Here is a 25,995-nt window from a genome sequence, read left to right as displayed (position 1 = left end):
ATGTAAAGATATCACCCAATTGTGCGTCCCATAAGGATTCTATTAGGACTTTTAATTCCCCCCGACCCCGCACCTTTGATGCATAAATACCTTTTTTATCTTGGTGGAGATGTATGGAAATCGCCGCGGTCCGGTCCGATGGGCGGGTCTTATTCTTCTCCCCTCCCCCCTCGGCTTGCTGAACGTAATCTTCATCTGTGAATATCACAGATGCGCATTGAAAAGGTCTCCGGCGCTTGTGCAGTATGCTTTGCCCAACTGTGAAAAGCACATAATCGGTACTGCGCATGCGCCAGTATTTTTCAGCGCGGTCTATGCCCCAGAAGTCTTCACAAGCAGGACACACTTCCGGGGCATAGACCGCGCTGAAAAATACCGGCGCATGTGCTGTACCGATTATATGCTTTGCCCACAGTTGGGCAAAGCATACTGCGCAAGCGCCGAAGGCCTTTTCAATGCGCAGGCGCGGAAAACTACTTCATCTGTGATATTCACAGATGAAGATTGCGTTCATCAAGCCGAGGAGGTGGGGGGGAAGAAGGCGAATAAGCCACGCCCATCGGACCGGACCGCGGCGATTTCCATACATCTCCACCAAGATAAAAAAGGTATTTATGCATCAAAGGTGCGGGGTCGGGGGGAATCAAAACTCCTAATAGAATCCTAATCAGACGCACAATTGGGTGATATTTTTACATGATATCACTAAAAATGGGTGACAGATTCCCTTTAATAAATAAATAATAATTAAAAAAAAAATATGGTGTGGGATCCCCCCTATATTTGTTAACCAGCCAGAGTAAAGTAGACTACTGGGACTGGTATTTAAGGCTGATAAGGATCCAATATCCATGAACCTTATCAGCCTGATAAGCAGACTGCTGCGGCCTGGTATTATCTCAGATGGTTAGCAAAAATAGTGGGATCCCCTCCCAATATAATTATTGTGGGGTCCCACTATATTTGTTTACCAGCCAAGGAAAAAACAGCTGTGATCATGGATTTTGGCCCTCACCAGCCTAAAAATAGCAGCCCACTGCCTCCCAACAATTGGCGCATCCATAGATGTGCCAATTGTGGCTCTTTACCCGGCTCCTCCCTCTTGTCCTGTAGCGGTGGCAAGTGGGGTAATATTTGTGGGGTTGATGTCACCTTTATATTGTCAGGTGACATCAATCCCACAGCTTAGTAATGGAGAAGCATCTATAAGACACCCGTCCATTACTAATCCTACAGTTACATGGTAAATAAAGACACAGCCAGAGTAAAGTCCTTTAACCCCTTGCCGACCTTTGACGCCACATAGGCGTCATGAAAAGTTGTGTCAATCCGACCCATGACGCCTATATGGCGTCATGAATCGATAGCCCCCCTGCAGGTCGGGTGACCGGGGTCACTGAAAGGTCACCCGACCCGCACACAGAGGACCCTTTATAGTTAACCCCAGGGGGCGTGGCTTAGCCCCCACATGCCTACGATCACTCTGATTGGCTGTTTCACTTTTAACAGCCAATCAGAGCGATTTGTAATATTTCACCAATGAAATTTGGTGAAATATTACATTCCAGCCATGGCCGATGCTGCAATAGCATTGGCCATGGCTGGAGACCGAGACCCGACCCCCCCCACACCGACTAGCGGGGTCGATCGGCCACCGACGGACGGCAGCTATCTGCCGCCGCCGTTAACATCAGCTCCCCTCCCCCTTCCCTCCCCCCCACCTTCCGATCCCCCCCCTCACCCCCCACGGTACCTACAAAGTCCCTCTGGCCACCCCGGTGTCCCGCCGTCCCGGATCATTGGCGCTGCCATCTTGGAAAATGGCGGGCGCATGCACAGTGCACCCGCCGGAATTTGCCGGCTGCAGATTCATTTTTTCATTTTGATCACTGTGATAAACTCTCACAGTGATCAAAATAAAAAAAAGTAAATACACCCCCCCCTTTATAACCCCCATAGGTAGGGACAAATAATAAAATAAAAAATATATATTTTTCCATTAGGGTTAGAAATAGCGTTAGGGTTGGAATTAGGGTTAGGGGTGGAATTAGGGTTGGGATTAAGGTAAAGGCCCCGTCACACATTGCGACTCACCAGCGATCCTGACAACGATATCAACGTGTCAGGATCGCTGGTGAATTGCTACATGATCGCTGGTGAGCTGTCAAACAGACAGCTTCACCAGCGATCAGGACCAGCGATGCCGAGCGCGTGGCGTCGCTATATTCGTTACTTACCAGCGCGCTGATGCAGCTGCGGGAGCTGACGTGCAGCCGGAATCAGGATGAGTGACTGGCGCAGGGCACTGGGAGAATCTCCCCACTGCTCCACTGATACAGGCGCCTGCTGTTCCAGGCCTCCACCAGCAGAGGGCGCGCCTGTATCCCCGACCTCTCCACGGGCGGCGTCCTGCTGCCTCCTGGTCCCGAGCGTGTGGCGGCGGCGGCACCTGTAACTCGCTGGTAACTAAGGTACACATCGGGTATCTAAGGGACGCACGTCCCTTAGATGCCCGATGTGTACATTAGTTACCAGCTGATCGCTGGTCTCCCATCTGTCACACGCAGCGATGCGAGCTGGCCAGCGGGAGATCAGCGACGAAAGAAATATCCTGGGCTTTCCTGCAGCGATCAGCGATACTGGCATGGGGGCCGATCGCTGTCACACACAGCGATCTCGCTGGTGAGATCGCTGTTGTGTCACAAAACTTGTGACTCAGCAGCGATCTCACTAGCGAGATTGCTATGTGTTACGGGGCCCTTAGGGTTGTAATTAGGGTTAGGGTTGGAATTAGGGTTAAGATTAGGGTTAGGGGTGGGTTGGGGTTAGAAATAGGGTTAGGGTTGGAATTAAGGTTAGAATTAGGGTTAGGGTTGGAATTAGGGTTAGAGATAGGGTTAGGGTTGGAAATAGGGTTAGGGGTGGAATTAGGGTTGGGATTAGGGTTAGGGTTGGAAATAGGGTTAGGGGTGGAATTAGGGTTGGGATTAGGGTTAGGGTTGTAATTAGGGTTAAGATTAGGGTTAGGGGTGGGTTGGGGTTGAGATTAGGGTTAGGCTTGTGGTTAGGGTTACAGTTGTGTTGGGGTTAGGGTTGTGGTTAGGGTTATGATTAGGGTTGGGATTAGGGTTAGGGGTGTGTTGGGGTTAGAGTTGGAGTTAGAATTGAGGGGTTTCCACTGTTTAGGCACATCACAGGGTCTCCAAACGCGACATGGCGCCACCATTTATTCCAGCCAATTTTGCGTTCAAAAAGTCAAACAGTGTTCCCTCCATTCCGAGCCCCGACATGTGCCCAAGCAGTGGTTTACCCCCACATATGGGGTATCAGCGTACTCAGGAAAAATTGCTCAACAACTTTGGGGGTCTAATTTCTCCTGTTACCCTTGTAAAAATAAAAAATTGTGGGCTAAAAATAATTTTTTTAGAAAAAAAAAATGATTTTTTATTTTCACAGCTTTGCGTTATAAACTTCTGTGAAGCACTTGGTTCAAAGTGCTTACCACACATCTAGATAAGTTCCTTGGGGTGTCTATTTTCCAAAATGGGGTCACTTGTGGGGGGTTTCCACTGTTTAGGTACATCAGAGGCTCTGCAAGCGTAACATGACGCCCGCAGACCATTCCATCAAGTCGGTATTTCAAAACATCACTACTTCCCTTCCGAGCCCCGACGTGTGCCCAAACAGTGGTTCCCCCCCACATATGGGCTACCAGCGTACTCAGGACAAACTGTACAACAACTTTTGGGGTCCAATTTCTCCTGTTACCATTGTGAAAATAAAAAAAGTGGGCTAAAAAATCATTTTTGAGGAAAAAAATGATTTTTTATTTTCACTGCTCTGCTTTATAATCTTCTGTGAAGCACTTGGGGGTTCAAAGTGCTCACCACACATCTAGATAAGTTCCTTGGGGGGTCTAGTTTCCAAAATGGGGTCACTTGTAGGGGAGCTCCAATGTTTAGGTACACAGGGGCTCTCCAAACGCGACATGGTGTCCGCTAACGACTGGAGCTAATTTTCCATTCAAAAAGTCAAATGGTGCTCCTTCCCTTTCAGGCCCTGCCGTGCGCCCAAACAGTGGTTTATGACCACATATGAGGTATTGGTGTACTCAGGAGAAATTGCCCAACAAATTTTAGGATCCATTTTATCCTGTTGCCCATGTGAAAATGAAAAAAATGAGGCTAAAAGAAAATTTTTGTGAAAAAAAAGTCCTTTTTTCTTTTACGGATCAATTTGTGAAGCAGCTGGGGGTTCAAAGTGCTCACTATGCATCTAGATAAGTTCCTTGGAGGGTCTAGTTTCCAAAATGGGGTCACTTGTGGGGGAGCTCCAATGTTTAGGCACACAGGGACTCTCCAAACCCTACATGGCAACCTCTAAATATTCCAGCATATTTTCCATTCAAAAAGTCAAATGGCGCTCCTTCCATTCTTAGCCCTGTCGTGTGCCCAAACAGTGGTTTATGACCACATATGAGGTATCGGTGTACTCAGGATAAATTGCCCAACAAATTTTAGGATCCATTTTATCCAGTTACCCAGGTGAAAATGAAAAGTTGATGCTAAAATAAAATTTTTGTTGGAAAAATTAAAATGTCAGTTTTTTCTTTCCACGTTTCTTTAGTTACTGTGAAGCATCTGAAGGGTTAATAATCTTCTTAAATGTAGTTTTGAGTAGCTTGAGGGGTGCAGTTTTTAGAATGGTGTCACTTTTGGGTATTTTCTGCCATATAGACCCTTCAAAGTGACTTCAAATGTGAGGTGGTCCCTAAAAAAATGGTTTTGTAAATTTTGTTGTAAAAATGAGTAATCGCTGGTCAACTTTTAACCCTTATAACTTCCTAACAAAAAAAAATTTTGTTTCCAAAATTGTGCTGATTTAAAGTAGACATGTGGGAAATGTTATTTATTAACTATTTTGTGTCACATAACTCTCTGGTTTAACAGAACAAAAATTCAAAATTTGAACATAGCTAAATTTTCAAAATTTTCGCCAAATTTCCGTTTTTTTCACAAATAAACGCAAAAATTATCGACCTAAATTTACCACTAACATGAAGCCCAATATGTCACGAAAAAACAATCTCAGAATCGCTAGGATGCGTTGAAGCGTTCCTGTTCCTGAGTTATTACCTCATAAAGGGACACTGGTCAGAATTGCAAAAAATGGCCAGGTCATTAAGGTCAAAATAGGCTGGGTCATGAAGGGGTTAATTGAAATAACGACACCGATTCCTTTAATAGATCTTAATTAAACCGTACTTACTGCATCGCCTAATTCCACAGACGCCCTCGATCTCCTGTAAGAGAAATAAAATAAAAAAGCAACAATATACCATACCTGTCCGCTGAGAAGATATACGTACTGCCCCACAACGAGTCCAGCTCTGCTACATCTGGATGTCAGGCTGAACAGTGTCATTATGCCACCATCCAGCCTGACATCCAGACACAGTGGAGCTTGTAGATGATCACCGAAGATAATTTGGTCTCCGGCGGTCACGTGCATTGCAGTTCTCGCAATCAGCTGATCGTGAGAACTTGGCTAGTGACCGGAGATAACCCAGTCCCCGGCGGTCACATGCACGGCAGTTCTTGCGGTCAACTCAGCTCATCGCGAGACACGAAGTTCCGGCTGTGGCACAAGGTAAGACATTATTTAAATTAGTATTAAATTAGTACACATGCTGCATTCCCGCACATACTACGCATCTGACTATAACGATAATGCGGTTTTACCGCATCTAATGATAGTGTATGGGTAATTTATGCAGCGGGGATGGAGTGTCTAGACAATGTAAATAGACATGCTGCAGTATGGAAAGACGCGCCGCATGTCCGGTTACGCAGGGAAGCCGGAGGCGTCTCTAAACGTGTAATGTGCATGGGATTTCATGAAATCCCCTCCGCTATGCTGTAACATCTGGATGTTGCGGGTTGGACGCTGCGGATGTAAGCGATTACTGACCGTGAGAACGTACCCTAACGTGACCTGCGCTGTAAACTTGACATACACTTATCACCCACTCCTGGTTTTGGCTTACCAATACTGAGGTAAAATACTGACCAAATACTGAACCTGTGAACCTGGCCTAACAAAGAAACCCTGTGCTTCCATTTCACTAGCACCTGGTCGGGGTGGGCAGTATACTGTAGATATTTGGAGCCAGTAGGACCAATACCCGAGCCAATATGATTTTTTTTCAAGCGGCTACCAGTAAGAACTTCCATAGATATCAGTAAATGTGCAATCATCAGACATATATGGTTTAGATCTAAAACCAAAGGCAATTAAGTGTCGTTGAACATTACCATAGTATATGCAAGAGGCACCAGTTTCAGTAGAATAAGCCGTTGTTGTTTTTATGTATTTTTGTATTCGTCCCCAAAATCTGTCATTAGGGATTGGAAATGTTCGATTTTAAACATGTGCCCAAAGTGAAAAGTGTACGGAGCCAGACAGATATTGTCCTGGCGGGGGACATCAACTGAGGTTTGTGTGCAAACCTGTCATGTGAGGTTTAATATAGATGAATGGAAGGTCAAAAAATGTGTAATAAATGGCAATGCACTGGGTACAAATGTCACTGAAAAAGAGGTGTATGGGTGGAAGCAAACTCCACTGTAGTGATCAGTGTGAAAAAAACAAGCCGCAATAGAGCTCCATCAGCGGAAAAATATAAAAGTTTTAGCTCTCAAAATAAAGCGATGCAAAAATAATTATTTTTTTCTATAAAATAGTTTTTATTGTATAAAAGCGTCAAAACATAAAAAAAAATAAATGAGGTATAGCTGTAATCATACTGACCCAAAGAATAAAGCTGCCTTATCAATTTTACCAGACACGGAACTGCATAAACCCTCCCAAAAGAAATATTCATTCTGCCTTCAAAAAATTGGAATAGAAAGCGATCAAAAAATATCAAGTGCCTGAAAATAGTACTAATAAAAACGTCAGCTCGTCCCGCAAAAAACAAGGCCTCACATGACTCTGTGGGCCAAAATATGTAAAAGTTATAGCTCTCAAAATGTGGTGATGAAAAAACTAATTTTTCGCAATAAAAAGCGTCTCTTAGTGTGTGACAGCTGCCAAACATAAAAACCCGATTTAACGCCTCTTTCACATGTCCTAATATTTCCGGTACCGGAGATGTCAGTGTCCATGTGTGTAATACTTGCGGCACACGTGTGGCATGCATGTGCTGCATCAGTACCACAAGGACGGGCGCCAGGGAAGAAGCATTACAGTAAACCCTGTTCCCTGGCACCGGGTGCTGAACACGGCTCTCATCATTCTCCCCTGCTCTGCCGGCGATTGGCTCGAGCAGAGGAGAATGATGAGTTATATTTACGTGATAAAAGAGGTAGCAGGCAGCGGCTTCCCCATCTAGAAGGAAAGCATGTTTGAATAATGTCGGACAACCAAACTTCAGTTGCCTATATCAGTCACCAGGGGGACACAAAGTCACGGCGGTCAGCTCGAGAGATTCTCCAGGTTATCTAGGAACATCAGCTACAACTATAGGCCTAACACATAAAGGGAAAGGAAAACGAGGGAGGAGATGTCCTCAGCCGGACAACCTTAAAACAGGGGGAATGGGAACTCGATCCGTCAATTTTTCAGCAGATTGTGGATCTATGGGGGCAGCCAGATAGAGACTTGTTTGCCAACATGAAGAACAGGAAGACAAAAATCTTCTGCTCTCTAAACCCAAGAGAAAAACCATATGCAGTGGACACACTACAGATTCCTTGGGATTTCCAACTGGCTTATGCATTTCCCCCGTTAATGTTGATTCCGGCAGATCTGAGGAAAATTCGGGAGGAAGGAGCGGATGTCATCCTCATTGCTGGCCCAAGAGACCATGGTTCTCACGGATGAGGAGGATGACCTTGTTGGATCCCTGAATTCTCCCTGAGGTTCCGGGTCTCCTCAGGCAGTACGCAGTGTTACATCCTCAGAAATCAGGTCTACATTTGACGGCCTGGATTTTGAGAGGGCACAAAAAAGGGTTCTCACCGGCCTTAGTCGCTACCCTGATGCAGAGTAGAAAGCCTATGACAACTAGGATATACGGCAGGATATGGGTTAAGTTTATAGCTTTTTTGGGGCAGTCTTTTGGGGGTAGGATCCCAATCAGAGCTATATTAGAGTTCCTTCAGAGGGGTATGGAGATAGGTCTAGCCACCAGCACCCTTAAGATGCAGGTATCCGCCTTAGCGACCCTATACAACTATAACCTGGCGGAGGATAAGAGAGTGGCTAGACCTGTGCCAGCCCCAAAGATGCCTCCGTGGGACTTAAATCAATCCTGGAAGCCTTAACAAGCTCGCCCCTCGAGCCCCTAAATGAAGTGTCAGATAACATACTAACACTAAAAGCAATGATACTAGTGGCCCTGACGTCAGCCCGCAAACTTAGTGATTTACAGGCTCTAAATCGAGAGGTGCTGAAGTCTCATTGACAGTTACAAGAATCGTTTGATTGCAGTGATTGCCTCAAAAGGTTGTGCAACAAAATACTAAGATAAGGGTACCATCATTTCTGTCCAGGCCTATCTCATGAGTTTTATTTTTTTTTAAATTCTGTTGAAGCATGGTTGAAAAGCAATGTCTGACTTTCATTTGTTCATTTTCATAGATTTTTTATTATTATTATTCAAGATATTTCTGTGACCATTGTGGGTTTTTCTGTCATTAGAAGAGGGTACCAACAATTTTGACCACATGTGTATCAGGGGCATGCAGCACACAGACCGCTCACATACGACGCATGTCCCTGCGTACATAATGTTAAAGATCGGTACGCAGGACGTAGGCGGAGCTTAAGGAAAAAAGTTCACAGCACCACACTGCGGACTCAAACACTAATGTGAACCCGGCCTTAGCCTGTTAAGTGTCATGGATTGCTATAACCGCCCATTGGCCCACTTGCAACTCAATCAATGGGTTGCCATGACAGCTGCGGATCTGGTGATGTTCTCCGTGCACATTATAAAGGGTGGTCCTATGAAAGCCAACTCATGACTGGCATGTATTGGGGAACATGATTTTTGCTATACACAGCAATAATGCGGTATTGCTTTGAATAGTACAGACAATTGGCCAAGGGAAAGTTCAAGTCCCGTAATGAGACTACAAAATACAGTGAAAAGTAAAAAAAAAAGTTTTTGAAAACATGATAAAAATAAAAAGTTTGAATCATCCCTTTTCCCCTATTAACCCTTTCTTGACATATGACGTACAGTTGCATCATATGTCATGTTCCTGACTTTGAGGCTGGCTAACAAGCCAAGCCTGCATCTTTCCCGGCAAATGATGGCTGAATTTTTCCGCCATCATCTGTCTCTAACAGCTGTGGGTGGAGCGGAGCCCGCAGCTGTTGACCTGTGAAGTGCCGCTGTCAATCTCTCACAGCGACATTAAATGCGCACTGGAAGAGAGGCGCATCTTCTATGTGCCCGTCAGCATGCCTGTGACATGATCGTGGAGTGCCGATGGTTTGCCATAACAACCGGGGGTCTGCTGACGATTCCCGTGCCTGCCATTACGGTACTTCTGTGAAAGCCAGCCTGTAGCTGGCGTTCATAGGAGACCGTGATTTTCTCTTTATGTAGTGGTGCTGTGTTTATTACAAGCGATCGCAGCTTCAAGTCCTCTAAGAGGACTAACAAATACAGTAGAAAGTGTAAAAAAAAGAAAAAATTAAAAGTTCAAAAATAAAGCCATTAAAAAAATTACACATATTTGGTATTGCTGCTTTCACAAATGTCTGATCTATTAAAATATAAAGTAAATGAATCCGATCCAGAAACGGCGTAACGAGAAAAATAAAATAGAAACACCGGAATTACGTTTTTTTTTTTTTGGCCACCACAACTTCACAATAAAATTCAATAACTGGCGATCAAAACATTGTAACATTGATAATGTGTGCAAACTGTAAAGTGCTGCGGAATATGTTAGCGCTATATAAAAATAAAGATTATTATTATTATCTTTCCCAAAATGGTATCAGTAAAAGCATCAGCTCGGCGCAGAAAAAAAATCACCCCTCACCCATCTCCAGGTCCTGAAAAATGAAATGCTATGGGTCTCGGAAAATGATGACACAAGCAAAAATTTTTTTTTTTTTTTTTTACAAATTTCCATTTTTTTCTCTCCATTTAAATAATAATAATAAAAAAAACTATGCATGTTTGGTATCAGCAAAATCAGGATATCAAAAACAGAAAATTTCTATGTCGGGATGGGGGTTAAACAGACCAATAAATAAAAGCCGATCGGTTTTCGTGTAGTCGATTGGCAGTGGATTATCAGCAGCAGTTGCCGGTATGAATGGGCCCTCAGTCACGGTATAATACCTGCCTTCTCTTGCAGGTCAAGCACATAAAGATTACCTTGTGTAGTGGCAGGTCCACACAGGATCATTCAGCCCACCCCCACCATGTGTTAGTTTCCGCCCACCACCCGCTAATCTCTGCCCCCTTACAAAGGCTGGGAGTAGGGGCAAATAAGAAACACTTTCATTGTGCTTAAAATGAAGATGAACAGCACATTATACAAGTTGAGGAAGAACATGGTCCTTCTTCTACAGCAGCTGAGCCTTCCTGCAGTGGACGGGACTATGAGTGCAGGGATATGACTGTGATAGGCGCCTCTCAGTAACCAATCAGCGCTTTGTGTTAACAGTCCTGGAGAACTCTCATTGGTTAATGCAGATTCCTGTTACATTGGAGCCAGGAGTAACCAATGAGTGCTCTCCTCTGCAGTGAAGTAAAGTTCTGATTGGTTAGACATTGCCCATTGCAGGCCACTGTTTCTGGTCAGTACTGCGCAGGCCACAACTAGGGGCAGTGCAGGCCACATGTGGGCCGCAGGTTGTGCACCCCTGCTTTTAAGGGAATCTGTCAGCAGGAATTCATCCCCAAACTGTTCATATGTGTCTGAAACTCTTGCAAAGACAAGTCCAGGAGTACCTTTACATGGCCGGTCCATTCTTCAATTACTGAGATATCAGAGATGTCAGCCTATGGGCGATGGATGCAAACCACAATGTGAGAAGACCCTCAGATGTGTTGTGGTAGAGTTTTAGCCTATTCCCCTTTTTGGCAAAGAAATACCATAAATGCTAATTTTACCTAACCAATTGATACAAGCATCAACCCTCTTAGGCGGAAACTTGATTAGTCTTTTACTGACAAGGTTGATAACCTATGTGTCTTTATTCACAGATGAGTATAGATTTGTAAAGTCTGCTGTCTTCATATTTTGATCTGCCATTTTCTTTTCTCTGACCTACCTCCACATAGACGACTGGACAGATGAGGAAAGACAACGAGGTACGGGGTGCTGTAGACAAGATGGCTCCTCTTCTATTGCCCGCCATTGGCCTATCGCTTCTGCCTGTTGCGCCTTGTTGTGTTTTCCTTTGAACGCTTGCAAATCGTCTTCTAATAAAAATTAGCTTTTGTATTGGTAAGTATTGTACAGTTAGATGGTCCCCCTTTCTGGGCCTGTGGATTCAGCGCAGTGTTAGAGCTTTGAAGGGTTACCTATCATTGATCTCTTGTCTTTTGGGTGTGCCATTTATTTCTGATCAGTGGGGACTTGGGACTAGGAAGGCTGAATAGTGTTGTGACCCCCCCCCCCAAGCTTTGCCCCTTACGGGGTAATTAAGCCTTTTGCTAGTCTGTCTCCAATGTGAACTTTTCCTACTCAGATGGCACCATGTCCAAACTAAAGTGATGGCATTGAGCCTCTGTTGGCATTTGGCAACAGTTTATGGTAAATGCAGACTGTGCATCTGGTGCGGATTTACATGCGGAAAAAACACAGTAGTACCAGCTAAGTACATCGAAAAGATTACCAGAACATAAATTGACCTGCCTTGGAGACATTAGAAAGTCAATTTTTTGTGAGATGCATTGCAGTCTCCAATCTTGCACCGCCTCGGGTGAAATCCTCAAAAAAACCAGCATGTAATGCACTCAGATTGTAATGCGGAAATGCTGCAAATACACTATGGATATGGCGCGGAAGCTCTGCATCAGGATGACAACGTGTGCATCCGGCCTTAGGCAATAAAAGGGTGGCGAGATTAAGTTTGTGATAAAACTGGTGTTTGTATTACGTAAAGGTGTTCTCCAGGAATCGGACCATGTAAAGAAAGAAAATCTCATTATTAATAAATTCCTAAATATGTTTCATTAGCAAATCACATTTATTTTGTTTAGGGAACTCGTAACTATGGTACATCACAATGGCCCTTGCCTTCTTACACTGACAGAAACCTGTCCTAGAACGTTATTAGCTCTGGTACCTGTGAGCATGTGCAATAGAAGCTCCGCCCCTCCCTTTTTGTGAATTAAGACGTGCTCCCAGTGAATATTATCATCTAATGCTGGAGATATCAGGGATGCTGAGGTAAGAAGAGGCCACTCACACTGCTGTATATCCTGTCTATCTTAGGCCTGTTTCACACTTCCGTTTTTGTGTCCGCCAAACGGATCCGTTTCCGTTTTTTTGACGGAAACTGATGCAAACGGATCCGTTTTTTTAAAAACGGATCCGTTTTTTTGACGGATCCGCGGTAACCGTAATGGAAGTCTATGGGACAAAAAAACGGATCCTGCAAAAAATGGCGGATCCGTTTTTTTACGGAAAACAACGGATTTTGACGGATTTGAAAAAACGGAAGTGTGAAACAGGCCTTATCTAATGCTGGAGATACCAGGAATGCCGAGGTTAAAAGAGGCTGCTCATTCTGCTGTCCAGTCTGTCTTTCTGATATACTGGAGATACCAGGAATGCCGAGGTAAAAAGAGGCTGCTCACATTGCTGTCCACCCTGCCTTTCTGATCTAATGCTGGACATATCAGGGATGCTGAGGTAAGAGGCCACTCACACTGCTGCCACTCTGTCTATCTGCTGTAATACTGGAGAATCCAGGATTGCTGAGGTAAAAAGAGGCTGCTAACTCTGCTGTCCATGCTGTTTTTCTGATATACTGGAGATACCAGGAGGTTGGATGAGGCTGCTCATACTTCTGTCCACCCTGTCATTCTGGTTTAATACTGGAGATACCACGGGTTTTGAGGTAAGAAGAGACCTCTCACACCACTGTGCACCCAGTCTTTCTGATATACTACTGGAGATATGAGGAGTGTTGAGGTAAGAAGAGGCTGCTTACACTGCTGTAAACCATTGTGTATGTTATCTAATCCTGGAGATACCAGGGGTGCTGAGGTAAGAAGTGGCTGTTCAAACTGCTGTACTCCCAGTCTTTCTGACATAATACAAGAGATATGAGGAGTGCTTATTTAAGAAGAGGCTTCTCGTATTGGTTTCCACCCTGTTTTTCTGATGTAATATTGGAGATACCGGGAGAGCTGAAGTAAAAAGAGGCCGCTCTCGCTGCTATCCACTATGTAATTCTTATCTAATACTGGAAATACTAGGAGTGCAGAGGTAAGAAGACACTGCTCACTCTGCTGTCCACCCTTGTCTTTCTGATCTAATTCTGGAGATACAGTGGTGCTAAGGTAAGAGGCCATTCGAACCGGTGTCCTTCCTGTGTTTCGGATCTAATACTGGAGATATCTGGGCTGCCAAGGTAAGAAGAAGCTGCTCACAATAATATCTACCCTGTGTTTCTGAATGGTGAGCTGCTGCTGTGACCTGGAGATTCCTTCACAGTAATTCATATAGCTTATCTCCAGGCCACAGTATTGGAGCTCCCTAATAGACACGATCACAGGTACCTATCCTATTAACAGTTTGTCAGTGTCTGTAGATTTCTGTGAATGTAACTTGACAACAACATTTTACTTTCTATAGGGATTATTTCCTTATACAGTACAAAATTAATGGGATTCACTAAAGGGCAGCAGAAATCAGAGCCTGGCTCTTCAATTTCAGCCAGGTACACTCTGGTGTTTAAGACAAAATATAGTTTGAAGATCCGGCTGGGGACCACATCCAAAGATGACACTAGCCCAGCACCGCTGGCTTCTGGCGCCATTGTAGGTCTTTGACAGGTCTCTCCCCTTTTAATCTGGTATTTTAGACAAGTCTTTGGGAACCAGCTGGCATCTGTAGTATCGGCCACCTAAAGGTGCCCCCTACTGCCCCATCTCTCCCTCCTCTCTTTGCATGATCTTTTATACCTTTAGGAGACAAGGCAGTGCCATAGTGCTGTATACTAATACCCTCTGTCATTGAAAACAAAAAGACCTGCTTACGCCATGTGATTTATAAGTCAGAAGGATTAGCTATCGGCAGAACGCTGTCTAAAGTGTCGCAGCAGCCGAAAGTGAACATGTCATCATTTTCACTCTGCCCAATCCATGGGCAGCATGAAATTTTGGAAAGGTTCCACATCACTAATGACTATTGGTTAAATTGCTGCTGTATTTGAGAGAAAATGAGTTGTGTATGGGGAGAAGTAGGCTCCAGGTGGCTTCCTTTCAGCTTTTTCTCAACCACCTCCCATTTATTTTCTCCCTGATAACAGGTAAACCACATTACCGGGGGTTACGGTGGATTCTGTGAGCCGTAGATCAGGTTGTGCAGTACTAACTGGAAGTGAAGATGCAGGGGAGCTGGGATTGCCAGATGGCAGAAGGACAAGCGGAGCTGGAAGCACTAGATATAGCTGAGCCTGATGTGTGGATACTAAAGCAACAACAGAGATTTGTAGTTAACTGGTACTTTGCTGTAGGAGAGCGGTAAACACAGGAATAGTAGGGATGTATGGGCAAACTGGTATCTTGCTAGCAGAAGTGCGGGGTACACACAAGAACAGCAAAGTTGTAAGTAAAATGGCTCCAGGATAGCAGAATTGAAATAAATTACCATATCAGGTACCTATATAGTAGAAACTAAACATGGAACTTGACACAGCAGAGCTAAGAGACCAATGGAGCAATAAGTAGCTGGACTGAGCCTAATAGAATAGCTGTTTGCTGGATTTCAGTCAGGAGAACCCGAGAAGAGTTGACAATCTGCTATGAAGATAGCTGAGATGAGGTGATAAATAATATGACCCAGTAGAGCTGAGAGTGCTGTAGCACCAGGATTACGAGGACTAAGAAAGAAGTAGTAGCAGGATTGCAGTCAGGAGTAGCTGGGAAGACATTTAGGCTCCCGAGTGGAACAGAGTCAAGTGGAATATGAACTACCTCCTGGAAACGCACGTCCTGGCAGTGTGCTCTACCTCCTGAATACTCAGGCAGCTGTCACTGCCTGAGGAGCTGCCCAGCTGCTACTTTTATCTGTGCTTGGATTCCTTTCTCTATGGCTTTTTTTAATCTATGATTTCTGTAAGTTGCTACAGCATTTGACAGTTGAACATTGATATTTACAACATGGGACGGAGTTAATGCTGTGTTGACATCTGATGACAGGCTCCCTTTTATAGCACATAGAGCGCTATGTATTAAACTATGATCCTAGAAAACGTGTCATTTTTTTTCTGGCATCAACCAATCAGAGTTTAATATTCATTTTTAAAAGCGCACCGCATGACTAAAACATGATGTAATAGTGGCTGCAGAGCGGAATAAAACATTTTTTTTCTATTTTGCCTCTTCATAACAGAAATATTCCATGTGTACATATGCAACATCTGTGTGCTGTTCGTGTTCTGTCAGTGTGCTGTCCATGTGACACTTAACGGCATTTCAGAAAAGCAGTACAGATAGCCATGTTCCCGGGTGCTGAGTCCGACTTTCAGCATTATCGGCTGGTCTCCCTGAGATCACCCCGACCAGGCAACAATGCTGAGAATTGTAGTCAGCAACTTAGCCTCCATAGTAAACATATATAAAAAACTGCATGAGGGTCCCCCATAATTTTCAAAACTAACTGAGGGAAAGCCAACGGCCGGGTGGTATGATGTTAATAATGGGCGGCACGGTGGCTCAGTGGTTAGCGCTGCAGCCTTGCAGCACTGGGGTCCTGGGTTTGAATCCCACCAAGGACAACATCTGCAAGGAGTTTGTATGTTCTCCCTGTGTTTGTGTGGGTTTCCTCCCACATTCTCAAGACATACTGATAGGGAATTTAAATTGTGAGCCCCATTAGGGACAGTGATGGTAATGTGTGCAAACTGTAAAGCGCTGCAGAATATGTTAGCGCTATATAAAAATAAAGGTTATTATTATTAATACAATATTCTGGGAAGGGGCCAATAGCCATAAAGGTGTCAGGCTACTAGTATGAGCTCATAGCACTTTGCTTAACCTTTACTGGTTATTATAGTAGAGACATCCCCCCCCCAAAAAAAAAAAAAAATTAAGTGGGGTCTCCTCTTTATTTACTAAACAGCTGGGGTCTGATAATAGCCCAGGAAGAGGCCGTGAATATTGGAACCCTCCCAGACTAAGAACATAAGCTCTCAGCTGCCTCAGTTCTGGTGCTTAGCCTTGCTTTTCCCACTTTCCCTAGTGCGGTGACAAGTGAGGTAATTTTTGTGGTGTTGATGTCAAGCCCAGGGGTTAGTAATGGAGAGGCATCTATAAGACACCCTCATTACTAACCTCATAGTCAAATGTAATAAAGACAGACGCAGAGAAAAGTCCTTTATTTAAAGTTTGCAAATTGCCTCTTCAGAGAGAGAAGGAGGACTCTATAGCGCCACCTGTTGGTAGTTATTTAAAGTAAAAACTCCTGACTCGCCTGTTCGCCAATAATACACTGAGCTGAGCGTGAGAACGTGGCTGTGTGTGGCCAGCGGTGACGTTATTGAGGTTACCGTCGGTCACAGGCATCGGTTCTCACGCTCAGCTCAGTGTGTTCCGGTTGGCGTGGTGAGAGGTTGCATTACTGATCTGACCACTCACCAAACCATCCGGATAGACGTGGGACATGAACATTTATTGAATTATCGGCGGACAGGTGAGTATAAGTTTCCTTTTTTAATTTTGGTTATTAAATGGGTAAGGGAGGGTCAGAGAGTTTTTATTTAAAATATAGGACATTTCTCTGCAACTGTCTTTATTACATTTGACTAAGGGGTTAGTAATGGGGTTGTCTTTTCATTACTGACCCTTGGGCTTGATGCCAGCGGCCATGATACAGCTAACATCAATCCTACAAATATTACCCCACGTGCCACCGCACCAGGGCAAGTGAGAAGAGCGGAGACTAAGCACCAGAATTGGCACATCTTATGGATGTGCTATTTCTGGGGCAGCTGAGAGCTGATGTTCTTTGTCTGGGAGGGGGCCAATATCTTTGGCCCCTTCCTAGGTTATTAATATCAGCTCGCAGCTGTCTGCAAAGCCTTTGCTGGTTAGTAAATATAGGGGGACCCCACACCATTTTCTTTTTTTGGGGGGGTGTCTCCCCTATAATAACCAGTAAAGGCTAATCAAACAGCTGTGAGCTGTTATTAATAGCCTGGAAACCTTTTATGGCTATTGTCCCCTTCCCAGAATGTTAACAGCCAGCCTTCTGCAGTCAGCTTTCCCTCACCTGCTTTTGAAAATGACAGGGGACCTCAAACAGTTTTTTCTATTAATTTATTCATTTACTATGCATGCTACGGTGCCGACTCCAACTCAGTATTGTCGCCTGGTCCTGCTGATCTCAGGGAGATCAGGCGACAATGATGAGTTAGATTCATCAGCCGGCACCTGGGAACAGCAATAACTACTGCTTTTCCCAGCCGCCGGTATGTGTCACACTGATGACACACACAGATGTCATTCATGTGTCATCAGTGTGCAGCATGCCTTTTGTCCCTGCTGCGTTTAAAAAAAAAGGTCATGTCCTGACATGTGCGCACCACCATTAAATAAAAAAAACGGATCCATACGGACATAAAAACAGACGTGTGAAGAAGACCTTATATGGTTTCCTCTGGTAAACAGCCATCTTCAAGTCTGACCACAGATACTCAATTGGATTAAGGTCTGGGTTTTGACTAGGCCACTCCACTCCAAAACATTTAAACATTTCCCCTTAAACCACTCGAGTGTTGCTTTAGCAGTATAATTCGGGCCATTATCATGTTGAAAGGTGAACCTCCGTCCCAGTCTTAAATCATTAACAGGTGACAAAGAGGTTTTGCTCAAGAATATCACTGTATTTCGAGCCATCCATCTTACCCTTGACGAAGACCATTTTCGCTGTGCCTACTACTGAAAAGCATCCCCATATTATAATGCTTCCGCCACCATGTTTCATTTTGGGGATGGTATTGTTGGGTTGATGAGCTTTGTTGGTTTGGTGACACACATTACCTTTGTGGCCAAAAAGTTCAGTTTAGGACTCATCTGACCACAACACCTTCCTCCATACATTTGGGGAGTCCACCACATGTATTTTGCCAAACTCAAAACGAACCTTGCAATTTTTGTGTGTAAGTACAGTTTTTCTGCCCACTCTTCCATAAACTCCACTTCTACTGAGGGGCTTATTGTGGTCATATGGACAGATATTCCAGTCTGTTTGTGAACTCTGCAGCTCCTTCAGGGTTAGCTTTGGTCTCTGTGCTGCCTCTCTGATTAATGCCCTCCTTACCTGGGCTGAGAGTTTGGTTGGTGGCCCTCTCTTGGCAGGTTTGTTGTGGCACCATGTTCTTTCCATTTGTTGATAATAGATTTGATGGTGCTCCAAGGGATCATCAGATGTTGGGATATTCTTTATAACCCAGCCCTTACTTGTACTTCTCAACATCTTTCTCCTTGGTCTTCATGGTGTTTGGTTAGTGGTGCTTCTTGCTTAATGGTTTGTTGTGATACCATGTTCTTTCAATTTGTTGATAATAGATATGATGGTGCTCCAAGGGATCATCAGAGGTTGGGATATTTTTTATAACCCAGCCCTTACTTGTACTTCTCAACATCATTCTCCCTGATTTGTTTGGAGATCTCCTTGGTCTTCATGGTGTTTGGTTAGTGGTGCCTCTTGTTTAATGGTATTGCAGCCTCGGTGGCTTTCAGAAAAGGTGTGTATATAGTGACAGACCATGTGACACTTAGGGTCCCGTTACACATACCGACGCTCCAGCGATCCTGACGATACGACCCGGTAAGGATCGCTGGTACGTTGATACATGGTCGCTAGTAAGCTGTCAAACAGGCAGATCTACTGAAAAACGCAGCAACGATACGGCGATCCGTATAACGACCTCGGCGGTCATTGGGACCTTGACACACAGCCATTCTGACGACTCAGACCTCGATAGGCGTGCTTCAGTGTTGCCTTTTCCATGCCCCTCTGCTCTGATTGGTGGCCACTACTGCGCTATCACTACGCTAGTGCGCTATTTATTCATGGATCCACAGTCACTGACACGGGGACACGCAATTGTTATACCTGTACATGTTTAATGTTAAGATTGCATATAATTGATAGCTGACCTATAAAAGGAAACGCTACAAAGATCCTAATTTGAGACTACCAATCGGAGCTGAGGGGGCGTTGAAAAGACAAAGCAAAATCACGCCTGCGTCCCTGAGTTCTGAGTCGCCAACGAGGTCGCTCGTCGTTGTTATGGCGTCAAACACAGCGATGCATGCTGGCCAGCAGGACACCAACGATCAAAAAATGGCCTAGGACATTCGTGCACGATCAGCGATATCGGGGGGGGGGCGGTCGCCGCTATGTGTCACATGTAGCGAGATCGCTGGCGAGGTCGCTGTTGCGTCACAAAACCTGTGACGTTTCAGCCATCTCGCTATGTGTGAAGTACCCTTTAGATTGCAAACAGGTGGACTTCATCTCTCTAAGAATGTGACTTATGAATGTAATTTTGCACCAGAAATTGTTAGGGGCTTCATTGCAAAAGGGGTGAATATATATGCACATGCCAATTTTTAGTTATTTGATCCCATAAATTTAATTTATGCCTATATTTTTCTCACTTCACCATCTTAGACTGTTTAGTGCTGATGCATCACACACAGATTGGATTACAACAATATTTAAACCCAGGTTGTGATGTAACAGAAAAGTAAAAAGTCAATTGAGGTGAATACTTTTGCAAGCAGCTGTAAAGCTGTAAATATGCTCTGACCATGTGCTTGACTATTTACAGAGGGTCACTATTGACTAATTGTAAGGCATTGTAAGGGGGTATACTTAGACTAGTTGTCTTCTGTCATCATCAATGCTACTTCTGTTTGTGATCTAGCTATTCTTCATCAATGTGCAGACAGGCAGTAGAAGCTGTTAATGGGACCTGTGGTCCTTCCATTGGCTATGGCTTTTTTACATTAAACCATTCAGCATGATTTAGGCCCCCAAGCCATCAACAAACTGTTATTCAGATCTTCTGTCTTTGGCAGATTCAGGAAAATGGGGGGGAGATGTCACTATGAAAGCTGTATTCATCTGGCAGTAAAAAGTCATAGGGGCGGAGTTCTTTTCCTGGTCAGGCTGGCCAGTTTCCCTCCTAGCGTGACTGATCTACAAGCCACCTCCTGTAAATGCTCACTGCGTATGCGTAAGATGCTATTCATTGTGACTTGTAATGACGTATTGTTAGGGACTGCGGAACGCACCAAATAATATGAAAGGAGATATGAGGTGCGTTCGCAGCCCGGGGTCCACCGTGCAGAGATGGAACCTGCTGCTGAGTAATGGCGTAACAAGATAGTGGCTAAACGCTTGCTTACATACATGTGGGTTAACTTCACCCAGTGTGAATAGAGGCGAACTCTGTTACTCCACAGAGCCACTGAAACAAACGCCGGAGCCTGTTGAACTCACAGAGCTCGGCTGAGTGAGCGCTAATTAGGGTGACAGAGCTCTGTCCTAGAGACACTGGACTAGAGCTCCTCTAGACTATCAGCGCTTGGCGCTGCGGTGCCAGCAAAAGGTAATAATATATTTAATTGCACCAAGTGCACACAGTGCCGCTTCGGCAGACGCCACTAACCACCCAGGACGGGGAGAAAAGCGCTAGAGGTGCGCACGGCGTCACACGGCGGTCACAGCTTCCTGGTGCGGTACGACAGTGCCCGTAGCAGGGAGGCACAGTCGAACGCTAGTGTGCGTAGACTACTGGGAGCACATTGGCTTGAGCATAGCCACCCATTGGCGCTGATTCTCACTCTGAATCCCTAACCAACATGCGTATCAAAGGGAGGGGAGTCTTAATGAGTCAGTCACATGCATCCTTCATCATACACACAAATAAGCATAAGAGTCTATACTAGCGCATGGCCGAGCGGTCATGCGACTCTTTTATAGTGGTGTCCTTCCGGGACCTTCCCTGTGGTGGACCAATCCGAGCAGGAGCGGGATCTGCGCATGTGACCTCTGACCTCCAATGAGAGGTCGTCCCACGGGCATGCCCAGTACCGAAAAGATAGGACTTAGTCCCAGAAGCGTCTACTTGCTGCTGACTCAGGCATGGGGTTATAGCAGAGCCAGAAGGAGCAACCAGATGCCTAGCATCAGCCTGGGCAAGTCGACTGGAGCGGCAACCCTGCTGAGCAGGAACCTCTGCGGCTGCAGAGGAATGTGAGACCGCAGAGAGCATGGCTCGAGATTCCCCTTGTGGAGTGGGGAAAACGCGACGCCTAACACGTACTTGGTATATGGGATGCCAATGAAGCCCCAATGAGTAACTTGACTCTTCTACATAGTGGCTTCACGCTGTTGACATCTTACTGCCTTTTGAGAAAAAGCATAAAATTATTGTCTTCTGTTATGCCGAATATGTCAAAATATCATGGTTGAGAACAGGGCTGTGGAGTCGGTAAGCCAAACCTCCGATTCCGACTCCTCAATTTCCATGACTCCGACTCCCTCATGCCAGGGCTGTGGAGTCGGTAAGTCAAACCTCTGACTCAAACTCCTCAATTTCCATGACACCGATTCCAACTCCACCAAAATGGGCTCTGACTCCTCAGCCCTGGTTGAGAATCTTTAACTATCCTGGACAACAGATTGATGGCCATTCGAGGGCCTACATGATGCTGACAGGTTCCCTCTTTAAATTACTGCTAATGAGTCCAAATTGTGTGCACGTATAGTAACTATGAGGAGGGAGCTACCGACATTTGTGTACTTTTTTGCTAATTTGTTACTGGTTTGCATGTTTCGAGAAACATGTTTTTTATGATAATATAGATAGAAAACGCAGCAATATTAGCACATATTATTGGAAACACTTTATTCTTATTGTTTGTGTTACAGTTATGAATGATATCATCACCACCATGTTTAACAAAAAGTTTATGGAAGAGCTATTTAAGCCTCAAGAGCTGTACTCCAAAAAGGCTCTTAGGACAGTATTCGACCGCCTAGCCCATGCTTCCATCATGAGGCTAAACCAAGCAAGTATGGACAAGGTAGGGAGAGATAAGATCTGGGGGTGGGAGTCCCTTATTCTCTGAGCCATGTGGAAATCTCAGCTAACCTTACCTAAAAAAATGCACTGGAATGGCTGCATATAGAACGAGCAGAAAATGTTGTGATCATGTGCTGTACAAGTCTAATGTGCTGTCTTCTGCTTTTATTCACGCAGCTTTATGATCTGATGACTATGGCCTTCAAGTACCAAGTCCTCTTGTGCCCTCGCCCCAAAGATATCTTGTTAGTTACTTTTAACCACATGGATGCTATCAAAGACTTCATCCGGGATTCTCCAAGCATTTTGAACCAAGTTGATGAGACTTTCCGGCAGCTTATTGACGTAAGATGGGTACAGTTGGGTACAGGTTGGATATTCCATATTTACATTGTAGGATGTTTCACCACACCACTTGGACCCTAGCTGCTTTTGGACTTTGCTGTGCATGGAACACCAACAGAGTGCCATCACTTATGGTGGGAAAACCACTGTAGAGCTTAATTAAAATTGGTCCTGTTAGTTGTTCCAGCGTAGGCTCTGTTCACATTTCATTTTCCCTGTAGGTATGTATGCACTTGGGAAATCTCCTGATATATGCCAAACCTAGTGCATTGTCATACAGTAACATCTATTCCCTCATAGGCACTAATGCTAAAGGTAAATCTCACAATATTTTTGGTTTTTTTTTTTTTTCATTAGTCCAATGTATAAGAAAATACAGCAGATTGTAAACAAAAAATTGCAGTTTTAAAAAAAGACATACTGACACATAGCAGAGATAATCTTTTGACCTCGGTGGGCTAAATGTTGGCCTTTGGATAAGTTTGGCATATGCACTGGGAGTCCTCCTGGACCATACAAAATACGCAATGGTAAAAAGGAACCTGCCAACATATTCATGCTGATCTCTACACATGTGCAGCTCACCCATCCGTCAGTTTTTCACGTATTAGTGCCATCTCATGAGTGTTTTCCACGGATAGCACTCGTATCTGTGAGGGTCTATGGGGCAGCTCACATATGTGATTTTTTTTTTTTTTTGGGGGGGTGTAATGCAGCAGTGTCCTCGCTGTGCAATGATGAGGCAGTGACCCAAGCAAGTTCAAAACAAAACGTGTTTAATGTCCAAAGCTCACACAGTGCACAGCACGCTGTATCCTCTGGATCGCAGCCGGGAAAACAAAACAGTCCGGGACAGGTTGCCGTGAGCAACCGCACTACCGTGTACACAGGGGGTGCCAGACCCTTTGGCTCCGCTTGACCCTGTGTTGCCTCACACAGGTAACGCTCTGCAGACCAACTGCTCTGTCTGCTTGCAGGACCCAAACTGACACACCCAAAACCCTCTTGTATGGCTTTTTTTTTCCTTTCCCCCAGACTTTGTGGCCATGGGCCACTTATAAGATCTGGGCTGGAGGAAACGGACCGGCCCCACTACCTCCTGTAGTCCGTTTCAAAAATAAAAGCCCATACCGGGTTTTCCTGAACAATTCCTTGGTCACATAACTTGACCAGGTTCACACTCACTTTTATTCTGCCTTGTGACTCACAGGCACCCTGCTGTGAGCACAAGGCACTCCAGCGGATCTATTACGCTTCTGAGCGCATCCTGGGGGACACATAGAGACCCTCACATATGACTCCAGTCACTGCCTCACAGGGGATTGAGTGGTCCACGCAAAATTGCAGAGACATATCCAATATTGATACGAGTGTCAGATCAGATTAAACTCAACAATGAAAGTCACTGAGACTGTAAAAATAAATCAGAGAAAACACCATCCAAGTGCTGTCTGTTATTCATGGACTGATAGAAGGTGGAGATTTTTATTTTTTTTTTAATTTAGAGAAAAAATAATGAAACACTGAATTAATTCTAATGAAAATCTGATCAAAAACATTGATGAGAAACTGTCGGGGGCCGAAGTCGGACTGGTCATTTGAAACAAATAGTGCCCTTTCAGAAGAAAATGGACGTAGTGACCTGGCCAGATGACAGGTTTCCTTAAAACGTGAACAGACTGCTTCTCTTTAAAAATGTAACATATCATAAGGATACATAGTTAAAGTACCTACTTCTCTCCTTTTTACTTCTTTCGTGGATTAGCTGATTCTCTCCGTTGCATTTATCTACAATGGCCGCCATCTTTTCAGTCTACTCTATGCTCACAGTGCTTTGGCGGTCTGAGACACTTCTAGCTCTCAAATTCACGTGTGCTGCCAGCGTTAGCCAATGTCGATAAATGCAGATGGCACTGGAAAACTGCAAATCTAAACATAAGAAAACCAGGTAATTTATCCACAATGTGGTTTTTTTGCCCCCCCCCCTTCCAAGAGTGAAACCATTTTCATTTTTTCTTCCACATAGCATATGCGGGCTTCTTCTTAGCAGGTCGAGTTGTAGTTTTGAATCACATCATTCACGTTAACATATAATATACTGCAAAATGGAAAAAAAAATCAAATTCACTTTACTTGATTAAGAAAATTATGATTGTAATTGTGATTACGGCAATGCCAAATTTATCTAGCATTTTTTTTCCATATTTTACTGCTTTTAAAAATGACACAACTTTTATTTGATTTTTTTTTTTCATTTATCTTTATTTATTAGAAATATAAAAGAGTAGAGCAATACAATCAATCACAAGACAGTAGCCATGCCGAGGTAGAAAAAGAATCAGAGAGAAAAGCAGTAACAATAACATTATTATTACTCGGAGCCTAAAAGCAGTACAAGGTAATGACACAAAATTGTAGGTTCGGAAACAGGATGTGACATTCCATAACCATAATCGCACAGACTGAGTAGAATTAAACAGTCAAAGGAGTAAACTTAGAAGGTAAAAATAAAAAAAACAGAAGAAGCATGTAAAAAAAAAGGTAGGAGAGGATATGGGGAAGAGTGTTCAAATATGAGGCCCAATAATTTTGACAGTGGGGATGATCAGTGAGTGGAACAGGCTGCCACGAGAGGTGGTGAGTTCTCCTTCAATGGAGGTCTTTAGAGGCTGGACAGATATCAGTCTGGGATGGTTTAGTGAATCCTGCATTGAGCAGGGGATTGGACACCATGACTCCGGAGATCCCTTCCAACTCTACCATTCTATGATTCTATGAATTACGGGCTCGGTTTTTGCCCGATAAGGGCCAGATAGTCAGCAGAGGATCTAAATTGTAGCCAATGAAACCAGGCTTTGTAGAAACGTTCATAGGAATTATTGATCGTAGAGGTGAGTTCTTCCATTAACATCACCTAATTGATTTTAGAAAACTAGAGGGAGATTGTCTGAGCGCTCTTTTCCAGAGCTGAGGGATGCACGCTCTTTCAGTCACGATTAAGTGTTTCAATATCGAATGCCTGTAAATTTTTTAGACGATGTCACAGTGATGAGAAGGACGAGAGACAAATTTAAGTCACAAATGAGATCTGTGATTTTACATATCACTAGTTGTACTTTTTCCTAAAAAGTGGAGAGAAGCCCGCAGGACCAAAAAATATGTAACTGATCGCCCTTCTCCTCCCCATATCTCCAAAACATGGGACTGGCTCCTGGGAAGATAGAATGGAGGCAAGTCAGGACCCTAGACCACCGAGAGAGCAATTTATAGCCGGCCTCGTGAAAGCAAGAGCAGATGGATGCTTTATGTGTTAAGGTGAAGATACGCCTCCACTCATCC

The 25,995-nt window shown here is 44.3% G+C and overlaps 1 protein-coding gene across 2 annotated transcripts in view; it reads left to right on the top strand.

The window, feature by feature from the left end:
* OSCP1 (organic solute carrier partner 1) overlaps nucleotides 1–25,995 on the top strand; it is a 78,485-nt gene that overhangs the window by 13,398 nt on the left and 39,092 nt on the right. The window contains exons 2-4 of one of the 2 annotated variants that reach the window (XM_073562613.1): nucleotides 11,315–11,344; nucleotides 22,158–22,312; nucleotides 22,489–22,656. In XM_073562613.1, the coding sequence (XP_073418714.1) occupies nucleotides 11,315–11,344; nucleotides 22,158–22,312; nucleotides 22,489–22,656 (353 nt within the window). The remainder of the gene's footprint in view (nucleotides 1–11,314; nucleotides 11,345–22,157; nucleotides 22,313–22,488; nucleotides 22,657–25,995) is intronic. The other variant, XM_073562622.1, reaches the window with a different exon arrangement.

Source organism: Dendrobates tinctorius, unplaced genomic scaffold, assembly GCF_039654945.1.
Source record: "Dendrobates tinctorius isolate UK_male_01 unplaced genomic scaffold, ASM3965494v1 ptg000015l, whole genome shotgun sequence".
Classification (NCBI taxonomy): domain Eukaryota; kingdom Metazoa; phylum Chordata; class Amphibia; order Anura; family Dendrobatidae; genus Dendrobates; species Dendrobates tinctorius.
The sequence above is the reverse complement of the archived record's forward strand: the minus strand, read 5'-3'. Positions and strand labels throughout refer to the sequence as shown.